General features: G+C 47.8%; 1 protein-coding gene across 1 annotated transcript in view; it reads right to left on the bottom strand.

Moving 5' to 3' along the window:
* The window catches only part of LOC147748866 (protein-associating with the carboxyl-terminal domain of ezrin-like), a 1,120,148-nt gene that overhangs the window by 510,324 nt on the left and 586,193 nt on the right, over positions 1 to 23,631 (bottom strand). Inside the window, exon 9 of the mRNA XM_086964312.1 lies at positions 9,314 to 9,485. Within this exon, the coding sequence (XP_086820438.1) occupies positions 9,314 to 9,485 (172 nt within the window). The remainder of the gene's footprint in view (positions 1 to 9,313; positions 9,486 to 23,631) is intronic.

Raw genomic sequence — 23,631 nt, 5'->3', positions numbered from 1 at the left:
CCCCAACTGGTGCAGCAGACCACAGGCGGCGACTGTCGAATTTCGACCGCGGGCCCTGGGGGTGCGGCCTGCGAACTGAGGCGCCTACCGCGACGGCGCGGAGAATCACCTGAGGCTTGGGCCTACCGCGGGGGGACGCAACGAGCGGAGTCACACTAGACCGCCACCACATATGAAGGTGAGGAGTGCGGCGAAGCAGGCATCACCCCGGGGGGCGGACACTCGAGCCCCCGGCGCGCATCGAGCCTGGATTGACGCCGCAGGGGCCCTGGGACACACAGCCACGTGCTGAAAAGCGGCGCCACAAGGCCTACCACAGCTAGGCCACACACAGAGGGCAGTGGATTCGCCTACGCAGGCGCGCAGAGGAGGCGGCCTCAGGGGCAGAAAGAGAGAGATCGGGGGGCACTGTTCGAGCCTCCGGAGGGTGCCCCGGGCTTCAAACCGCGACGAAGCGGGTGGCACCGCACCGCAGACACTGGCCACACGCCACCACAGCCGCCCTGGGACCACAATCTGGGAGAAGAAAGTAAAGGGAGCCCCTGGGAACCACCATAAGGGGGAGAGAGATTGGGGGGCATCAAACGGGCCCCGGAGAGTGTCCTTGGGCAGACCACTGCTTCACGCCGCGGCGCAGCGAGTGGCCCCGCGGAAAGAGCGCCGACCACACGACAAAGTGGCCGCCCCGAGACCGCACCAGGGGGCGGAAGATAGAGGGAGCCCTTGAGACCCGCCAGCAGAGCTCGAGGTGGGAATGGACCCTGCCGCCGGGGAGGCGGCTCGGGGGGCATAACACGGGCCCCCGGTGTTTGCCAGAGGCCTGGGGCCGCAGGAACGGGACAAGGCCACCGAGATACGAAGGAGAAGATTGCTCCGGAGAGCCACGGGATAGCACAGTCAGGGGCCGAGGGGCACACGACCCTCACTGAGACGTAGTGCCATCCCAACGCACTCTTCCCCCTCCCCCCATCGCACACCCACCATAGCTTGACTGTGGTTCCGCCGAGGAGCGCGACACAATCGGGTGACAGCCGGACCCGCAAGGGAGTGGACTATGGCTTCCTCCAACCGCAAAGGGGGCCGTACCATCCCTCAAATGGTGGCCAAAGGGACTTCTAAGACCGACAAAAGCCCTGAAAAACCGGCACAGGCGCCTCCTCCTAAAGGAAAGGATCGGGATGGAGGGGAAGCCCCGGCGACTAAAGCGTTCATGGAGGCCCTCTTCACCTCTCTTAAGGAAGGCATCCAAACCCTCAGACAAGAAATGGCAGGGGACTATAAAGAACTCCGTCGTGACGTCGATGACCTTGGGGAGCGGGTGGCCGCTACCGAGCTTGCGGGACAGGCCAGAATTGAAGAAGTAGAACTCTTGCGGCAGGAAATCATCAGGCTCAATGAGCAACAAACAGACCTCCAATCCCACACAGAGGACCTTGAAAACCGTTCAAGGCGCAACAACATTCGGGTCCACAATGTGCCTTCCAAAGCAGAGGGGGACGACATGGCAGGGTACCTACAAAGCCTATTCCGAACGGAGCTCGACGAAAGCGAGGACTTTGTGATCCATATTGATAGAGCCCATCGGGTGGGCCTAGCTCGCCGAGCTCAGGGTCCCCCGCCTGACATCCTGGCTTTCCTGCCCGACTACCTCCTCAAGGAACGCATACTGAAGGTGGCACGTCTAAAACAGCCTCTTCGCTTTCAGGGCCACACGGTGGAACTATTCCAGGACCTATCGGCAATTACCCTACAGAACCGGAGGGCATTCAAAATAGCCACCACCTTCCTCCGCAACGAGGGGGTCACATACTCCTGGGGGCACCCCTTTCGGCTAATCTTCAAATGGAACGGGGCCCTTCACCAGCTAAGATCTCTGCGGGACACTTGCGCCCTACTGGGCATTCCACACGAAGGGGACCAGCCAGATGACGACGAGGAGAGGCGAGCCTCCGAGGCCCCATCCAGATCCCCGCGGACGACTGGCAACGGCTGGCAGAAGGTGCGACGTGGACGCCTCTCCAGGAAAGGCCTTAAGCCGAATCCAGAGACAATGGCACAAGAAAAGGCCGCAGCGATTCAAGAGGTCTCCAAAGACACCAGCGCTGACTCATGAGAGACAGGCGATGGTCATACTCAGCCAAGTTGTGGCGACACGGTTGGGGGACGGGACGGGGGGTCTCGGGCCGCCACATTTACTAATCCACCACAGGCCTGGACAGACATTACATAGGCCTGGGACAATGTTTACCAGTTGGGGTTTCATGTTTGGAAGGGGGGTCGGGGTGGCGGAGGGAGGGGAATCAGCGGGATGGGGATGGGGGGGGGGGGTTCCGGGGGTGTGCTCAGGTGTGTTCCATCCATTCAGGCAGCGAGATCAGGAGGGGTGGGCGATCTCACGTTAGAGCATTGGAAGAGTGCGTAGATACATACCCCCTCATGGCTGAAGAGTCTATCCAGGTTCTCACCCTTAATGTTAAAGGGCTAAATAACCCAATCAAGAGGAGAGCGGTGCTCTCCTACCTAGAAATCTCCAGGGCGGCAGTGTGCCTCCTACAGGAGACACATTTACTAGCTAAGGATTGGCATTGCATGAAGTCCAGGGCGTTCCCAACCCAACTCTACTCCTCCACCACAGAGAAAAAAGCAGGAGTGGCCCTGCTCTTTGCTAAACATTTCAAAGGTCGGGTGGGGGACAAAGTGGCGGAAATCAAAGGCAGGCTCTTAGCCCACACGGCTCATATCGGGAGCCTGTTGATCACGGTGGGGTCCATCTATGCCCCCAACACCAAGCAGGAGGCGTTTCTTACAGGAGCACTCTCAGAAGTTATGGGTACCAGCTCAAGGCACATACTGATTGGCGGGGACATAAATTTGGTCATGGACAATGAAAGGGACCGGTCAGGTCGGAGGTTCAGCGATTCCGGGGCTCTCTCTACTGAAGGAAAGTGCTGGCTCGCCAGCAGGGGGTTCTTGGACACCTGGAGGGAAGCCCACCACACGGCCCCAGGATACACCTTTTACTCTCATGTGCACCGTACATAAGCCAGAATTGATCATTTTCTTAGCTCCACTGACCTGGCCCCTATGGTGCGGGATATGGAAGTTACCCCGGCGGCCCTATCAGACCATGATGCAATAGTCATGCACTTACAGGTTCCACGACTGCAAACACACAAGGGTAATTGGCGCCTCCGAGAAAATCTGCTCTCCCGCAAAGGGGTCACACAGCAGCTCTGCCAGAGCATCACGGACTATTTAGGCCAGAACGACACAGGGGAGGTGGCAATGACAGCGGTCTGGGGGGCGCTCAAGGCGGTTATCAGAGGAGAGCTGATTGCACTTTCGGCTGCAGACTATAGGGAAAGGAAGGAACGCCGCCAGGAGCGGACGGCACAAGTGCTAGAATTGGAGCAGGCGCACGGGGGCCCCTAGGATCTGGCGTAAGTTGAAGACAGCCAGGGCACAGCTGGCGAGCCTCGACCTGGATCGGGCGGAATATGCGGCACTGCGCCTCAAGCACACGTACTACGTAGGGGGGGATAGGACGGGCCGTTTACTCGCCAACAAACTCAAAGCGAAAATCACCCGAGCTAAAATCCCGATCATCCGCGATAAGGGGGGCCGAGAGCTTCGGGAAGACGACCATATTGCGGAGGCATTTAAGACATTTTATGCCACACTCTACAAAGCTGATCCAGCCTCTGATGCTGAAAAGGGAGCAGCATACCTAGAAGAAGCGAAGGTAACAGCCCTCAATGAGGTAAACGCCCTAGCGCTCGATGCCCCCATACGACTAGACGAAGTGGTCTCCGCTATTGCGCGCCTCAAACCGCTTAAAGCGCCCAGCCCGGACGGATTCTCTGCGGGCTTTTATAAATCCTTCTGCCCCTCCTGGCCCCGGTACTAACGAAGCTGTTCAATTCTTTTCAGGGGCCGGGATCGATCCCTCCAGAGATGCTAGAGGCCGACATTATTGTCCTACCGAAGCCAGGCAAGGACAAGACCCAATGCGCGGCATACCGGCCAATCTCTCTCCTCAACCTAGACTTAAAACTCTTCACGGGGATCCTAGCCACGAGGCTGGGCCCATGTCTCCCAGGTATAATAGAGCCGGACCAGGCGGGCTTTATTCCCTCCCGCCAAAGCGCAGATAACACCAAGCGCCTGCTACACGTGATCGATAAGGCACACTTCAACGCCACAGATGCGGCCCTCCTGTCAGTCGATGCCTAAAAAGCGTTCGACCGGGTTGATTGGATCCATCTCGACCGGACGTTGGCGAGATTTGGAGCAGGCGAAAAGGTTCAGGGCTTGGGTGGCGAGCTGCTACACATCTCCCCAGGCGACGGTTAAGGTGAACGGAACGAGCTCCAAGCCGTTCGCCATACACCGAGGCACGAGGCAGGGCTGCCCGCTCTCGCCCTTGCTGTTCGCCCTCTACATAGAACCTTTCGCCCAGCGCGTACGGGACAACCAGGCCATCACGGGCATTAAGTTCGGGGGCGAGGAACACACGATAAGCCTATATGCGGACGACATCGTGGTCGCCGTGGACAACCCCAGGGTCTCGATACCAGCGTTCCTGGAGGAAATGGAACGATTCGGGAAGGTGTCGGGCTTTAAAATGAATGTTGGTAAATCGTTAATTCTCCCCCTGGGGTGCAACACCCACCAGGCCAACAGAGGCTCATTGAAATTGAGAGGACTGTCCACACAAACGGCACTCCCATACTTGGGGATCGAACTAACGCCCACAAGGGCTCAAACAGTGGAGCTGAACCACACCAAACTTCTCACGCACATCCAAGCGGATATTCGGAGATGGAGACAACCGCTTTCGTGGCTTGGTCGGGTAGCTGTGGTCAAAATGTCCCTGCTGCCAAAAGTGCTATACCTATTTCAAACCATATCGGTCACCCCTCCGATAGGCATGATCAAGAAGCTGCAAGACACAATACAGGTGAAAAACCAAAACGAGCACCAATATTGTCACTTACTTCTTGTTGGGGCTATAGGTGACCACTCGACCTACCGAGCTAAACAGTAAATCTCAGGACGCTTTTTTTCAGTCCAGAATGAATCAATTATTTTTAATCTCAAATTTCAACAGAACATAATTAGAAAAAAGATTTCACAAAATTCGAAAACATTGCCTACTTCACTCCGAATTCTCTCATACAAAACCACAATCATTCACTCAACCATACAATCTATGCAAGACACGATAAAAGCTATACATCAATTGATACAAAAATTATTTACAACTCAAATTAATATAACAGCATAGGAACAAGTTTTGAATTTTTACAATTTTTTGTATTTATATACGATAATCCTAATGCTGTATGAAGAAGGTCTACGCGTTTCGATAACCCTTGAATAAAGGGAGATCTCATCAGGACCACGTAGCTGTGAATGGGAAAGACCGGCGTAAGTCAATCTGCTAGATTGACTTTTCGGAGTGAAGTAGGCAATGTTTTCGAATTTTTTGAAATCTTTACTAATTATGTTCTGTTGAAATTTGTGATTAAAAATAATTGATTCATTCTGGAATGAAAAAAAGCGTCCTGAGATTGACTGTTTAGCTCGGTAGGTCGAGTGGTCACCTATAGCCCCAACAAGAAGTAAGTGGCAATATTGGTGCTCGTTTTGGTTTTTCAGTTGTTAGTGAGGCTTGTCCTTATTGCCCGTGAGCTCAGACCCAGTTTTGGTTATGGCAAGACACAATACAGCACTACATATGGGCTGGTAAACGCCCTAGGATGCGACGTGACCTGATCACGCGGGTCCCCACAGAGGGGGGGTTGGGGGTCCCTGACTTACGGCGGTACTTTCAGGCTACACAGATGCGATATCTCCTGGAGTGGTCCAGGCCGACGTCAGAGAAGCGCTGGCTATTCCAGGACAGGGCCATGGCTGGGATGCAGTTCTGGAAGATCCCATTTCTGGCGCGACCAGATAGACCAGCATACATCAAAAAATCACCCATCACCAGGACACTTCTCCAGGTCTGGGATGTGGTAGCGGTAGCAAGGGACCTCACGTCCTTCCCCTCGCCAATGACTCCACTATTTGACAACCCGGCGTTCCCACCGGGAATGGTCCCTGGTTCCTTCCCACAACGGAGACAGACAGTGCAACTCGGCTGGTCACTTATTTGACCCGCAAGGCTTTATGGCACTGAAGGCGATACAGGACGGGTACTCCATTGACAAACCGCAAAACTTTCAATATTTTCAGCTGCGGCACTGGCTTACCCGTAAGGATGTCATACCACACGTAGGCCGCGCTCTCAATCCATACGAGAAGTGGCTCCTCGCCAAATCCTCGGATAAACGGGCGATTACGGAACTGTATAGGATATTGATCCCCCCCTTCCCCGGCAACAGCTAAATCTGCGGGACTACAACGGTGGGAACGAGAGTTGGGTCGCGCGCTCTCGAACAAGGAATGGCAGGACGTCTACTACCGGGCACACCACACAGCTCGTAACGTAGCCAGTCGGGAAGCAGCGGTCAAGGTGGCATACTACTGGCACTTGACGCCAGAGAGGCTACACAAAAGCAATCCTCGTCGGGACCCCCTGTGCTGGAGGGGCTGCGGACACATAGGGACCATGCTCCATCTGCTCTGGGAATGCCCGACGGTGCAGGAATACTGGGAGGAGGTCCTTCGGGATGTAGAAGGCTGTTTTGAAACGGAGATTCCCCGCATACGCGATCCTGGGCCTGCCCAACAAACTCACCTTTCCACTTAAGTCCATTCGGGGGCGCCAAATGGGGCTAGCACTAGGGGCGGCGACGCAACATATCCTTTCACTCTGGGGCACCCCGCGGAAACCCACACACATAGGGTGGCTCCACAGACTATGGTACATAATAGGAATGGAGCGGATACAGGCGTCTCTCACGCAGACTTCCGACACCTTTAGGGAAACATGGGCACCCTTAATCTCCCTATTGTCACACGTATTCCGCGAGCTTACTTGCCCAAAGTATCTCAAAGTCCTTAGACTAGTTGATGAGTTCCATAGACCACCAGGAGACAAGACACGAAAGGTCTGACGAGGGTCCATTCGTATGCCACACCGCTACACAGCGGAACACACCGGGAAGGGGGGGGAGGGAGGGAGGGGGGCGGTTCCAGGGAAGGGGTGGTTGAGGTTAGGGGGGGGTCTAGTTGGGAGGTTGGGTACGAGAGCTCTTAGAGGCAGTCTGTTGCTGGGCAGGACTCACGCCCTCTTGCATGGACTCATGGCATTCTGCTCCAGAAATCAGCCTCCAGATGCTAATCGTGGACCGTGGGGCTACAGACGCATCTTGTGCTATGACTGTCTGATTGTTGCAATGTTGTACCTACATGAAAATGAAAATAAAATAAATTTGATCCCCAAAAAAAAAGACGCATGCAAAGGCCAACAGCGTAGGACAAAATAAAAAGCACACGCACAAGGGTGTGCGAGTGTGAGGGCAGATTTCAAACGCCCCTACATAAAGTCTTCGCCAGAAAAGCGCATGCCCGTTGTTACAGGCTCGACCTAAAAATTGCAAATACAAGTTCTTGTTTTGCTCACATTGTAGGAGCAGAAGACAATTGTCTATATAAGGAAGATATATTACCAAATATCGATTTTTGGCAAATTGCTATTCGCTATTATTAATGCGCCAAAGTTATATCTGCCTTTTATTTCCTGATTAGCGTGTCATAGTGGTTTGCAAATATACCTACCTCATGAATATTAATTATTTATGGCCTACTAGGATTTGCTGCCATCACAGAGATGGTGGCCTGTTTGGGTAAGCAGACCACCATATTGGTGATTGCTTTCAAATAATGCAGTCTTTTTAATTTTTTAAATGCAGTCCACTCACATTAAAGAAAGACCGGGTGCGGTTTAAAAAACACAAAAATGAAACGCTTCATTTTTAATTATTAATATCAGGTAGTGGTCTGTGGGATCACTCCCTGCTCTGAAAAAAATATTTTTGGGACATTCTCAAGGGGGAAGGTGCCGCAAGGGGACCCCCTTCAAATTTGGAAATGGATTACCAACAACTGAGTCGGTAGTAAAGTATGAATGTTTTGGGACCACTTTTGGGTTACAGAACATTAGTATATGTCTTTCAGAGTCCCTATTTGGAAGAGGCACAGTGAACACACCCCTTCAAAATAGTGATTCTGTTTCTGATCGCAAACCCCGATTGTGATTCGTTAATGTGTTACCGAATCGAAAGTTGGGTTTTATATATTGGAAAAGGCCTTTTTAAGTCACAATTGGCCCGATTCTGTGAATCGGGCCATTTGAGTGAAAAAATGCTTTGTACATCTGGCTCTACGTTCTTTAATGGGGTCGATGTGAAAGTAGGATCCATCCACTGGGCACTCACCTACTTTGTGTAAAAACAAAAATCTAATTGCAATGTGATTTGTTTCTGGAGTCAAGGCCGACAGTCGAACGCGGATTAGGAGGAATGGCATACAATAAAATAAGTTAATAATTTGCGTCCACACTTATGCACAACAATTCATTTCGTGCTACACCCATCAAAGGGTCAACATCAAACAAAGCTACGCAAGAGAAAGCTTACACGTAGAATGTCCCTCTCAGAGCAGAAGTGTTGGACATCAGTACTAAGTAGCTTAACAACAAGCCCATCATAACATTATTACTATATAACTATACAAACAAGATAAAGAAACACACATCAATATTCTTGTATGGATTTCCAAACACTTACATCTGGCTTACTTCTAAATGAATCGAAGTGGCAAGACATAAATTAATATCTGCTATAGCCCAATGGTAATAGGTCAGACTCCCAGCAACACTAATTAAGCCTTATATTTTAACAAAAGTCAATGAATAGCGTTTGATTAAACTGGGCAATAGCTTTATGTCATTCATTTTATAAGTGAATGTGTGGTATGAAGCAATCTATAACTGACAGGTTGTTGTGCAATAAATGACAGATACATGCGCTGACACCTTTTAAAAGAACTAAATTTCCTCATTTCCCTTCTCCACGTCGAGCTTAATAGAAGGCTGCCCTTCTCCAGTCACCTCGGCCAGGACGATAAAGTGTTAACTAGTTGCCACTGCAGCATCAGTGTTCATGTTTTCCCTCATCTTACGAGACTGGAAGCTGATTCAGAAAGCGGTCTGAAGCAGAGCAATTTGTCGTGAGATTCACTATAAGAGCACAGTGCTTTACTATTGTGCTTTAGAATACTTCATTCACATTTCCTTTGTGACTCGTTTTCCCTCTGCAGCACCACCCTTTTATGGACAGAACTACGGATACTTTTGTTTTACCTTCTGGGGTGGTGTCTGGTGCCTTGGCAAAACTTGGAGTGGTGCTTTTGAAAATTTTGGTCCTGTCACCACCAATCACTACTTCTGGTCCGAGCAAGGAAACCAGGACAGCCAAACTATGCAGAGTCATGGCAACCATGGAGTTATTGTTGTCACGCAAGCCCAGCAAAACCTGTAAGAACACCAAACACATGGATTAAACCCAATAGCTATATTTGCTTATGTCAAAATACAAATGAGTACATTATTTACGTGAAACAAGGAGTTAGTTGTAATAATCTTGCGGGAGAGCGTATCTATAAGTCACGTTGACCAAAACACTTTTATACAAAAAAACTATGACGGGGCTGTGATTGGCAAATCGAGAGTGTACTCTTCGTATACCCTGAAGTGCTACATCCCCACTAAAATGTTTCTTATGTTTATAATGTAGTCAGGAACATACAGTCCTACTGCTAGGGATAAAGGATAAACAGAATGCAGAGACTGAGACGCAGGTGAAAAGTGTGTTAAAGTAATTCCCGGATGTGCAATTAATAGGTCTCTGTGATGGCAAACAAATCGTATTTTAAGCTGAGCATAATGCATGAAACGCCTACTCCCTTGACACAGGACAACAGTCAACCAGAGTGTAAACAGTGTGTTCTTCTGACGCACCCACTCCCAGATAAAGCTTTCTGTGCTTCAACCCCAAAACTGTGAATTAATCAGTCGTCTTGAAACTATAAGTTAAGTTACGTTATTAGCACTAGTATAACACATTTCTGCAATGTGTAAATCTAAGGCTGCCCATCCGAATCATTCTGGGGCTTCTCGTTGACACTACTAATCGCGTCGGATGTTTGTGTGGAATAAATTCTGTTTAGCAACATTTTACGTGCCGATTCTAAACGAAATAACTTCTACACTGAAGTGGACTGAATTTGTTGGAGTGAGTGATAAGTAGGTCGTTGTCGGGGCTGGAACTTAAAAAATTACTCCAGGAACCATCGGTGTATTAAACAAGCATTTGCAATTGAATAGGTCTTGCATTTGTGAGAGTGAGCTATTGGCATTGTAAATGACAATGCCTTTTATTTACGTGTTTTGAAAACCTGCAAGCGGCGCATAAACATGCCCTTTGTACTTATAGAACTTGCTTACGAGAAACAAGGTTGGCAGTAAAAGAGGCACAGTAACTGCCAGCCTCGCTTTTCGTAAGCAACGACTATAAGTACATAGTGCGTGTTTATGCACCGCTTGCAGGTTTTCAAAACACGTAAATAAAAGGCATTGTCATTTACAATGCCAATAGGTCAAAGTCTCGCAAATGCGACACCTATTTCATTGCAAATGCCTGTTCAGCTCTGAGACAGAGCCATAGAAAAGCAGGGACCATGATACCAGGTCGTACGTTTAGGAAGGTGGAGGCAGCTGCATCCAAAACAAATCTTGGTCTCTGACTGCACAGCACATGTGGCAAGATAAGAGCAAGATGTATACCCCTGTTTACAACAGAGCTCTGTAAACCACTCTGTAAACTTTGACTTCTCTAGCTTAAAGGAAATAAATAGTGCTCACAAGCTCCGAGGAACAACACATGTAACAGGTACAGTCCTTCAAAATGGGTGGAGCTTTTAAAGCCCATATCCTGAATACAGCATGCCTCACAGAGGCAACACAAGCGATGCCTAAGCGAGACCTAAAAAGTGTGGCAATTGAGATGCTGCAGGCAATGTGGGTGGGGTTAGTGAGCTCAAAACAAAATGTTCTGTAACTTTTTTCTTTCACCTTCAGGTAAATACATAAAAAATAACAGAGCTTAAATTAAAAATAAATGCAAGTTAAATTAGTCAGTAGGAAACACATTGTCGTACATCATGAAACCTGTATGAGTTAATGCACTGCAGAGGTCAGCGTGTGTAAGTAGAGCCACAGAATTGAAACCTGGTTGGTGCAGTGGAGAATAGTGGCTTGTGTATGTTTAGTGCTACAAGGTCAGTCCGAGACAGAACTAACCTCTTATTTCACACAATGTAAGCTGGAGTACTACAAAATGCGCAGAAAGGTTTAAGGTAAGAAAAAAGTTGCTTCTAAAATATAGATTTTAGCTATACCCCAAATGCATTTTTTTCTTAATGTCCTTTAAAATAACACACTTCAAAGCTCAGATGGTAACTCCCTTCCAATAGCACTAAAAAACAATAAAATCTGTGTCATCAAGAAGCTTCAAGTGATTCTAACAATTAGAGTCAATACCAGCTTCCAAGCCCCAGTTACATTTGCAGATTGGCCAGTTGCACATATTTACATTTCTTTCAGGCAAGCAGGCTCCATGGAAAGGCTTGTATAGCGGTCTACCCCTCCCTTGGTTTTACAGCACATGTAACTCCCTGTCAGTGGCGGCTCCTCCGCTAAGGCAGCGGAGCGTCGCCCCACTGAGTAGGACAACAAGGAAAAAATAAAATGATAATAACTCATTGTTGTTATCATTTTTTTTTCCGTCCTTGCTCAGTTGGGTGGGGGGGCTACTGTGCTCACAGAGCAGGGCAGGAATGGTTTGCCTATTCCAAGTGCGCAAGATGCTTTACCTGACCGTCTCGAGCCGGCCAAACCAGAATGCACACTTTGCATATTCGGCACCAGGCTTACAGCCTGGGTGCAGAACGCACCAGGCTTATAGCCTGGGTGCAGAACATGCACAGCCTCCCATTACCTGGCTGAGCGCCAAACCAGGCGGTACAAAAGGGGGTGGTGATGGACGGAGCATCTGAACCAATCAAACACTCACACCCAGTCCACAGATCTGGGTTTAATCCATCACCGTTCTTTAGCCCACTCTGCCACCCCAGTTCAGACATGGCCATATGCAAATCAGTCTGACCCTGTGCCTCATGGGAACAGTCCAGCCCGAACTGCCAAGCCATGCCTTCCCTGGACCGGATTCAAGCTTCCTAGGACCGGTTTCTGGCATTACAGCCGTCTTCAAACCACGGCGCTCAGAGCCATCACAACACTGCATTGCAGCTTTAAGATTGGCTATGGGGAATGTGAGAGCCGGATAATTGCTACCCTGGAAGTGGGCGAAGATGAACAAGAGGCGGCAGCAGCAGGTAAGTGTTAGAATTTATTTTTTCATTCTCCCCGATGCGCCCCCCACCGCAGTTAAATAGCAACCCCCACTGCTTACACATCAGCTAAAGCATTTCAACTGTCGGAATTAACCTTCCCAGAACGCTTGTCTTTGCACAAAAAGTAAAGGAACTGTTGGTCCTAAATTTAGAAAAAGTATCCTGCCCACTTCAACCACTGCCGGGAACTCCTAAATTAGGCGTCAGAGTGTGGCAGAGGAAAGGGGGTGGAGTCAAGAGCAGCAGAACTTGAAAACCAGAGTCTGTCAGTCATCGTTTACCTTTCTGCAAAAAAAAACTGCTGCATAGAAATTGGCAACAAGGACATATGCAACAGTAAATCATTAATTAATTGGTCACAAAGAGGCTGCATTTAAAATAGATGTTACAGGGTTAAGACACATCCTGCAGAGATCACGGTGTGCCTATCAATTCAAGGAGATTATAATTGCAGTAAGATAACTAGTGGTTAACACAATTCTGGGAGAATTTTGTTTTGTCCAGTCACAGTTTGACTCAGTAGAATAGACTGTTAAAGTGCCTTGGGCAAAGCACATTGTGTAACATGCACATCACAGACTTGTATTATATTTAATTGGTAAGTGGGCTACTGCTTTTGACACCTAGATCATTTTGTTATTTCCAGTTCTTAAGTTGTAAGCCTTCTAACATAGCACAGTGCCCTATTTACCAGCATCAAGGACCTACGTGTAAACTGTAAATCATGGATTTACTTTCTTATTGTTTATTTTTCAATATGATGTTATTCTAAGATTAGACACAAGGGTACTTTTGGGAAGTCCTCAAGTCTTATTAGTAAAGACAACCACAATTCACTGCCTTACATTTTACATTCCGACTGCGCTTCTCCCGACCATTTATGCTCAACATATAGTGTCTAAAAGTATGGATGATGTGATTCATGCACTTTAAAACTGTCAAAAAAAGTCAACCTAACTGTGATTTTGAAGAAGTACATCAGTCACAGAACAAACCTACAGGGGAGTATAAGGTGAACACTCAAAAGGGCCTAGGATCCAGCAACGGACCTGTACTAATAAAGGTAGAATATTTCTAGCAAAGTGACCAAGGTGCAATTTACATAGAATCCAAAAGACTACTATGGTCCCAGGAAATTCAATTGTCACACTACTGATGCAAAAGGTCATGCAAGTTAAAATGGAAGTGATAAGCAAGGGGCATGGGGAAATTTCAGTCCAACAGGCTCTGTTGCAAATCTAGTATCCAGTTAAGATCAGACATAGTAGTGAGAAACGAAGCACTAAAAATAACTTAAGACCTGGCAACACAATTGTCGGTCTGCCTTTGTACGGTCAACACAAATGTGAGATGTCAAGAAGGGAGTGGTTAAACAAGCCATCAATAAGTCTGCTGGTCTAACCATCTAAGATTTGTGGTATGGAAACAGAATTTAAAGGATTGGCGTTGTTACCTTGCTTAGTAACCCGACAATAATTATGCAGAACTTGAATGGCATACACAGTTACTGGCCAAATAATTTAACATATTTCAGGCTCCTGTGCATAAGGAAAGTAATAATGAAAAGGTGTCAGGGGGAACTTGGCAGCAGCAGATGCCTAAGTGGCACTAGAAATGTACATGGCAACACAGGAATCTCTGATGCCTTTAACTGGAGAATGTTTGCTCTGACCACTAGTTATGTTATGTTATGTTACTCATAATTTGTATAGCGCACGGGCACCCAGAGGTTTCATGGTGCTAGAGAAGAGGAAGATAGTGAGCAGTAGCCTAACCGTGTGCTTGTTTAAATAACCAAGTCTTCAGTGCACCCCTGAATTGCATTAGATTGGTGCAGCTGCTAAGTGAGAGGGGAAGTGAGTTCCAGATCTTTGGGGCCAGATAAGTGAATCGGCATCCGCCGAGGCGTTTCTTTTTAAAAGGGGGCAAGGTGAGGAGAGACAGGTGGGCAGAGCGGAGATTGCGAGTCGGTTCTTGTCTGTTTATGAGATGGTTTATAAACTTGGGGCTTTTTCCATGAAGAGCCTTGAAAGTCAGACAGCTTACTTTGAAGGTTATCCGTTGGGCTATAGGTAGCCAATGAAGGGTGGCTAGCAGTGGTTTCGCCGAGCTCCTGCCGTTACATTTGAATATTAGTCTGGCCGTTTGATTTTGCACTATCTGCAACCGATTGGAGAGAGCCAAGGGCATACCTAGATAGATGGAGTTAGAAAAATCAAGGCGGGAAAGGACCAAAGCGATTACCACCTGGATGAGGGCAGAGTGTGTAAGCAGGTGAGCGATTTTCTTGATTTTCCGTAACTGGAAGAAACATGAGGAGATCACAGTTCCCACCTGATTTTTTAGTGATAAATCTGTGTTAAGGGTGATCCCAAGACTTTTTACCGATGGAGAGGGAGACGGGGGAGATCCCATAGAGGGTGGCCAAAAGTGAGGGCCCCAGCTAGTTGCGCTTTTACCCGGGAGTACCAACTCGGTCTTTCCGGGGTTGAGTTTTAGATGGTTCGTCTCCATCCACCTTTGGATGTGCAACATAGTGGCCTGAAATTCTTCGACGGCGTCTGAGGAATTTAATGGGAATATGAGCTGCAGATCGTCCGCATAATTGTATATGGTAACCTTCCTGTTTTTTAATGAATGCAGCAGTGGTTTGAGGTATAGATTGAACAGGAGGGGGGACAATGATGAGCCCTGCTGGACGCCGCAGTTTGTGGGAAGTTTGGGCGCCGTAAAGTTCTCAAGTTTGACAGCCTGGTGACGGTCGTTCAGAAAGGACTTAATCCAACCAAGGGCCGTGCCTCGCAGGCCGGCCTGTTCGACACGGTGCAATAAGATGGTATGATCCACCGTGTCGAACGCTGCCGACAAGTCTAGGAGCACCAAGGCCTGATGTATGCCCTTGTCGGCATTAGACCTCAGTGTCCAGGACCGCTAGGATCACCGACTCAGTAGAGTGTGCCTGGCGGAAGCATATACTTTTGTAAAATGGCACGTCACCTACTGAAGCTAGAGTAGGATGAAGGAAGCACTGCAGGGATTGGGATGGAGGAAGAAAAACCTGCAATAGTCGGGCCAATTGAGGCTATGTGTCTGGAGCACAGAAAAGAAATCATAATTGGAAAGGAGAGAGGGAACTCAAAGTAGCCATAGCCAAGTCTTAGGGAAGGAAGCCTGTGAAAGTACAGGGAGCACAAAAAGTGATCATTGGGTGTAGACCTTGGGCCAGGAAGGAGATTTAGAAAGTCTCCTAGCGGTCTTAATCATGTGATCCTTCCAGGACATTTGTAGAAGGCTGGTTTAGTATATGGTGCACATCTGTTTTAAGTGAATGTCAGGAGACCCCTGGGGAGCGGGACTCGCTGACCTGTCCCGTCACTAACGTTGTGCCGCTCCGTGTGCAGGTCGTGGAGGGTTCCTTTAATTCACCCTGGAGAGTGCGGGAGAAGGAGCCAGGAGAAGTGACGTCGGCCTCTGTCTTCCTATCAGGAGAGGACCCCGACGAGAAAAGGGAAGAAGCTGGATACAAGAGTGCGCAAGCCGGAGGACCAGAGCGTGAAGTCGAAGGAGAGAGGACGACACCAGAGAAGCAGCGGAGTGATTGCCGAATAGCTGGACGTCCTGAAGCCCAACCGGAGGATCCGGGGAGCAGGATTAAGCCAGGAGACTAACGACCCCACGCATCACCCCGCCACTAGCCAGGAGGAGCACGGCTGGATCAGGTACATCGTCGCATACAGGGGTTCTCCAAATCACTGGGAGGGAACAGGTAAAACTGAGGGTGGGCACCGCTTTCTCTTCTTACTGGGTTTCAGATGGTGGCGGCGCTCGGTGGTCCCTCACGGTCCCTTCCCTGTAGTTTAAAGACTGTAGGACATCCCACTTACCTGTGGTTTATTTGTTTTATTTTTGTGCGTCCCACGACGTCCCGGAGGAAAATGGAGCTCCAAGTACCCTAGCAAGTCCTTTCACTACCCGCCGGAGGGCAGAATCAATACCCATACAAGCCAGAACTTCTTTTGTTTTGACTCTTGCCAATAAAGACAATCCAGGTGTCTGTCATCCTTCTTTAAGAGAAGAGTGTCCTTTGAGTACAACTCTTCCATCAGGGTTCCCCGACAAATTTTGGTGGAGAATGCAGGCAGCTTCCATCTGATAGAAGATGGAAAATCTCATTACCCGAATGAGAGGAGGACTAAGTAAACTGGAATGGGCTGTGGAGAAGAACACCAACCAAGCTGAGATGGACCGGGCTGTGCTCACATCTGCAATCCAGACCCAGGCAGACAACCTGACCAAAGTGGCTTAAGGACAATTCCAGCTACTGTTAGCTTTGGGTCAAGGGAGGGGGCAAAGTGGCTTAAGGACAGTTCCAGCTACTGTTAGCTTTGGGTCAAGGGAGGGGGGCTGCTCTACTAGGAACTGTGATCCCTCTGGAGAAGTATGTCCCGGGAGACAACCCCAGTCTCCTTCTTTCTGAAGTTTGAATGCGCCGCTAGGACAACCGCATGGCCAGCAGACCGTTGGCCATTCTATCTGGCACCTCTACTCACTGGTGAAGCTCAGGCGGCATACCAAATGGCCAACAGGGACAGTATCACTGCCTATGGCCATGTGAAACAGTTCATACTGGATAGTTTGGGGGTCGACAATGAGGCACACCGCCTCAAGTTCAGACAAGAACGGGGTGAGCCAGGTGGCACCCCAAACACAATATTCTATAAATTAAAGGACGCCACCGACCGGTGGCTCAAGCCCTTGGAGTCTACATGTGAAGAGATCATAGAGAAGATCTATATCGAACAATACCTCGAGACACTTCCTTATAGGACACAAAGACGGTTGCACCAGCATGCGGTTCTGACTGTTGAACATACCGTAGAGATGGCCACATCTTACGCCAGGGCACAGAACTGAAACATGGTAAAAGAACTAGAGAAAAGCCTAAGAACACACCAACATGGGAAAGAAGAAAGAAAACCAACTAAGCCTCCATTTGAGCCCCTAAAACCGCGATACAGGTGACCAGATACCCTCCCTTCCTTTGGCCTCTAGTGGTTTGAGTGCTGTGAGAGGGGGCACATCGTCAAATTCTGTAGACGGAGAAAGGAGAAAACAGCAGAAGAACCGATGGAGGTTAGCTATCTGGCCCGGTCCATTTTTTACGCCCAAGAAACGGGTACAGTCTTTTATGCGATTTTGAGAATGAATGGCCATCCGGTAACAACCCGAGTAGGCATTCAGTAGTAAGGAAGGAGCTCATTCCCCAGTCTCACCTACTTCCCGGAAGGTCTATTAGTATCAGGTGTGTACATGGTGACGTAAGGGACTACCCGGTAGCCAGAGTCAGTCTCCGAACCGAGCAAGTCATAGAAACCCAGACAGACATAGGGGTCATACCTTACCTTCCTGAGCCCTTTATAATAGGCATAGATAGCCCATGTTTTTCTAGCCTTATGTTAGGGAACCTGAAGAATAATCCCAGAACTGGAAATCCCCACAATGACTTAATGACCTCCAAACCTTGGGCCATAGACACACATTTTAGGACTGCCCAATTAAACAACAGTAGCCTTAGCAATGCATGGCAGAGCGCTAGAGAGACACTTAACTCCTCACGACAAACATATTGTTGATTCACAGAGCAAAACGGCCGTGTATATTGAGTGGTCAAGGAAGGTGAGGAGCCCCAGTTGTTGGTGCCATCCGGCATCCAAGACCAGATCCTTTTCTTTGCTAATGTCCATCGCCTTGTGGGTCATTGTGGAGCAGACAAAACGACACAGTCTATATTGCTGAGCTTCTTCTGCCAGGGGTCCACGCCCAGATACGGAAATATTGCCAAGAGTGCCCAATTTGACAAAAAAGAAACCCCTATACCCCTACGAATGTTCCAATAAATCCCCATCCCATTATTGGCAAGCCTTTTGACAGAATTGGAATCGACCTCATAGGTCCCATCCCCAAGTCCACCAGGGGTTACCAGTATGGGTTTGTAATAGTGGCCTACTCTACAAGATATCCAGAAGCCCTTCCCTTGAGTTCGGCTACGTCCACCACTATTGTACAGCGACAAATAAAAGCCTTCTCAAGGATGGGGTTCCCTGTGACATCACAGATCAAGGGACCACCCTTGTGTCTAGATTAATGAAGCAGGTCTGTAGACAACTAAACATAGGACATATAAAAACATTGGTCTACCACCCCCAGACGAACGACCTTGCAGAACGCTACAATTGCAGTCTCAAGCTTACCCTCAAGAAAATGTTAACCGGGGATGGGAGGAACTGGGACCAACTACTACCTTTGGCCCTATTCGTACTCAAAAGCCAGGTACAAAGCAGCCTTGGAGTTTCCCCTTTCGAGCACCTCTTTGGGCGGAAACCCCGTACACTCCGGGAGATAACCAAAGAAAGCTGGGAAAATGATGAGGCCCATAAAGCCCAGTCCTTGTTAGACTACGCCAATCAAATAAAAGCCTGTCTCGATAAGCTGAGTACCTTGGCCCATGAGTCCTTAGAGAGAGAGCCCAAGGAAACAGAAATACTTCTTCAACAAGGGGAACAGGTGGAGAGAACGGAGTATAGGAGATTGGGCTTTGATTTTTCTTCCCTCCTCTACTCAAGTTGAAGGAGTAATGGCTAGGTCCTTTTCAAATTCTGAGGAAGATAGGAAAAAAAACACACATATCCTGGGACTTTCTCCAAGTAAGACCCAGATGTACCATATAAATCTTTTGAAGAAGTGGCTAGGCCCTCCACCCAGAAAAATCCATAGTGTCCCCACTGTGGAAAACCTGCTCCATACTGCCAATGCCACCGTCATTAACACTGATTTGACGGACAGTGAGAAAAAGGAAGTACACACCCTCTTTCTTTCCTTCAAGGATATATTTTCAGACAAGCCCGGAAGGACACATTTGGCTGTGCATTCGATCCCAACCCAAGAAGGAGCCATAGTTAAACAAAAACCCTACAGGGTCCCTGAGGCACGTTGTGTCACTCTTCAGAACGAGTTTTTCCAGATGCTAGAGTCAGGGGTTATAGTACGATCCCACAGTAACTGATGTTCTCCTGTGGTGCTGGTACAGAAACCGGATGGTAGCATCCAGTTCTGTATTAACTTTAGGGTGGTAAACCGGATATCAAAACAAATCAGCTATCCGCTTCCCAGGGTTTATGAACTGATAGAACGCCTAGGTGAGGCTCGTTACATCTCTACGATCGACCTCACTAAAGACTACTGGCAAATTCCCCTGAACCCCGATGATCAAGAGAAAACCGCCTTTGCCACACCTGATGGCTTATACAACTTCACAGTCTTTCCTTTCGGGTTACTTGGGGCCCCAGCCAGTTTTCAGAGACTGATGGATACACTGCTAGCACCCCACCTGTCCTACTTCTCAGCCTACCTAGACGATATTGTTGTGTATAGCAAATCATGGGAAGAGCACCTAACACATCTCAGTGCTATCTTTTTTGAGCTCAGAGCCGCTCGCTTCCACATTAACGCGAAAAAGGCCAGATTCAAATTCCAAAAAGTGAAATACTTGGGATACATTTTGGGAGAGGGCCTGATAGAACCATAGACAGAAAAAGTGAAGGCTATACAGGATACACCATTCCCCACCACTAAAAGTTAGCTGAGAGCCTTTTTAGGTTTAGTGGGTTATTATAGGCACTTCATCCCACAGTTTTCCGACATTGCCGCCCCTCACAGACCTACTGAAAAAGACAACCTCTCCTTCACGTCTCTGTTCACCCTCGGTCCCTGAGAGCATGGCCTTCCAGAGACTGAAGACCGCCCTAACCACTTCCCCTGTGTTGGTGACACCTGCTTTCCAGAAGCCATTTATCCTCCAGACTGACACATCCGGGTGGACATAGGAGCAGTACTGTCCCAGCAAGACAAGGAGGGCTCTGAATGATCAGTCCTCTACATCAGTAGAAAACTTTTTCCTAGGGAAAGGGTCTATCCCACAATAGAAAAGGAGTGCCTAGCTGTGAAGTGGGGAATTGAAAAGCTGTGGTACTATCTTGAGGGTAGACCCATTGTCCTGTATACTGACCATGCCCCTCTGGCCTGGCTCCAAGGAAACAAGGGCTGTAACGACCGGGTGCTCCATTGGTTCTTGGCCCTCCAGCCCTTTCGGTTCAAGGTCCATCAACTTAAAGGCACAGAGCAGGGGAACGCTGATTTTCTGTCACAGTATCCTCTTTCCCCGATCAGGGAAATCCTAGGGTGAGGGTGTGTCTGGAGACCCCCTGGGGAGCGGGACTCGCTAACCTGTCCAAACACTGACGTTCTGCCGCTCCGTGTACAGGACTTGGAGGGCTCCATTAATTCACCCTAGAGAGTGCGGGAGGAGGAGCCAGGAGAAGTGACGTCAGCCTCTACCTTCCTATCATGAGAGGACGCGGACGAGAAAAGGGAAGAACCCAGATACAAGGGCGCGCAAGCCGGAGGAGCAGAGAGTAAAGGAGATGGCACAAGAAACCACCAAGGCACAAGAGCGTTGGAACCATACACTAGACACACCTCTTAAAAAAGACGAATGGCAAATCTGTTGCAAGTTAAAGAAAATGTTGACCCCAAATGGAAATCTATTTATCACACATTATAAGTACTTGCACCAAATATACCACATGCCTATGAGGTTATGTAGGTATGGTCTACGGGCGGTTGCAAATTGTCGTAGATGTGGCACACCAGATGCGGACTTTGGGCATTTAGCCTGGAATTGTAAGAGGGTCAGGGAGTACTGGGAACAGGTCATTATGATGTTACCAAATATTGCGAACTGTGATTTAAAATGTTCAGTAAGAATATGTTTGCTAGGATTGTAGTGTAGTTCCTATATTCCCAATAGGCTCTGCGCATTGGAATAATATATCCTATAGATTTGACGTAGGACTGAGGTCTACTAGGTCTCTATCGAATATATTAAACTTAATTGTGAGTGCCAACTAGCTCAGAGATCACTAGAAACTTTCTCGAATACACAAGAAGGGATTAGTTTCTGATAACCGCATAAACATGACAACTTTGTTTCGCAAGAATACAAAATTTATCTCTAGAGTTGTGGAAACAATAGATAGTTATTTTACTCTGTCAATTGTGCATGCTTCGTTTCACCAGAGGTGCAGAGAAATAGAGAGACAGGCGTTTTCAATAAAAAGTATTTATTGAACAGTCTTCTTTCTCATGCATAAGAAATTAACTGCTACAATCGTAATACTGGTTGCAAAGTACAATGTGTACAGTATGAAGAGTATTATAAAATATCACTGTAAAAGCATGATATGGTTTCTAAGCCATAAAATACATAGAATACATACATTTAATAAATAAAGACTAAAAGTACTCAACTGGTGCTTCTAAAATACGCCTACCCCGATGTACCTAACCTAGGTCTAGTACGAGGGGAGAAGTAAGTGAGGTGTGGCTTAAGTTTAGTATTCTTTGCCAAGAATCTATCCAAGAATTCTCTAAGGGTCTAATCAGCTCCGTACCATGGTTTTAGAATGAAGGAGGTCTTGTATCTCTTTCTCAGGACTTGATTTCCCAGCAACCCGCAAGGGTAGCTTGGAAATGCTGGAGCTGGATTTCTCGGCAGGAAAAAAGACAGCGTCTCTCTCAATGTGTCTGCAGGAGGGTCAGCTTCCTTCGGTACTTGCTGTAGCAGGGCGCGTCGGGCAAGTAGATAGTCGAACTGCTCCAAACAACCGTGTGTTTGCCTGGGCAAGAGTGGGCATATTTATACCTTTTAGGTGCCCAGATTGACGTATGGTTGGACATAATAACGTCATCAAAGACTCAGTTCTTTGAAAACTCCATGATTTCTTGGATAAATTAATATTCAAGCAAGGGAAAGTCCCTGACTGCTGAAGGTAGGTTTTTCCAAGAAATCGTTGTGGATTTTCGGAAATAGTGGAAGTAGCCATGCCGTATTTGGACTGCATAGGCTAAGTCTAAATACGGTTATGATTTCTATGCCTATATAAGGGTTGAGTGATTTATACCTGTACATTTGCATGAATCGGGAAAATTACACTAGGGTCCTAAAACGCTACACAACAGGATTATTAAATCAGAAACCACCGTCAAGACGGAAGTTACTGGCAATAGCACTGTAGATAGCTAAGCGGAGGGAATGAATACTGGGACAGCAAAATAAGCCCCACCTGCCAGAAATGGATAAAGGACATGGTGTACTGTAGAGATACACTGAAGACGTACGAGGAAGATTGCCTAAAGCGTCACAACGCAAAGACTTCTGAAGACCACTTGCAACATCCCTATTGGAAAATTCACACATTTTGAACTCAGACGATGCACAACCGTGTAATAACCTGAGAGGAGAAGATTGTGCTGATACGTAGATAAGGAAAAAAACGGTAACTGTAAGATATGTAATTTTTAATGACTGAAGATGTGGCATGACTCAATTGTGTTGCTAACTGTTTTTACTGGAAAAATCAATAAAATATAAATGTACCCATTATATTGTATATTGTACGGACTTCATCCACTGGCAGTGTATCTATCTCTAGGATGTGGAGTATATGTCGCTAAGACCGACCAGGTCGCTCCTTCTATGCTGAGTGGACTGAGTCTTACAACAGATATGTGTGGTAGGGCGCTCTTAAACCACTTTCTGAGTTGCTGGTAAGTTAGCAGGACTTCAATGTCTTTGTATGGAATATATTCTTCCAATGGTTCAACTACAATATATTGTAGTGTAGTTCCTATATTCCCAATAGGCTCTGCGCATTGGAATAACAAACAATAGTGTAGACGTAGGACTGAGGTCGACTAGGTCTCGATTGAATAGGTTAGACTTAATTGTGTGTGCCAGCTACCTCAGAGGCCACTAGAAACTTTCTCGAGTAAACAAGGTGTTAACTTTCCTGAATAGACAAGAAGGGATTAGCTTCTGACAACCATATAACATGACAACTTTGTTCCCCCTGAAATAGGAAATATCTCCAGAGTCGCGGAAACAATAGATAGTTATTTCACTCAGTCAATCGTGCATGCTTCGTTTCACCAGAAGTGCAGAGAAATAGAGAGACAGGCGTTTTCAATAAAAGGGTTATTTATTGAGCAGTCTTTTTTCTCATGCAAGAGAAATTCATTGCCACAATTGCAATACTTGTCAAAGTAAAGTGCGTACAGTAAAAGGAGTATTATGAAATAATACTGTAAAAG

The sequence above is a fragment of the Lissotriton vulgaris genome, chromosome 1_1, assembly GCF_964263255.1.
Source record: "Lissotriton vulgaris chromosome 1_1, aLisVul1.2, whole genome shotgun sequence".
NCBI classification, from domain to species: Eukaryota; Metazoa; Chordata; class Amphibia; order Caudata; family Salamandridae; genus Lissotriton; species Lissotriton vulgaris.
The sequence above is the reverse complement of the archived record's forward strand: the minus strand, read 5'-3'. Positions and strand labels throughout refer to the sequence as shown.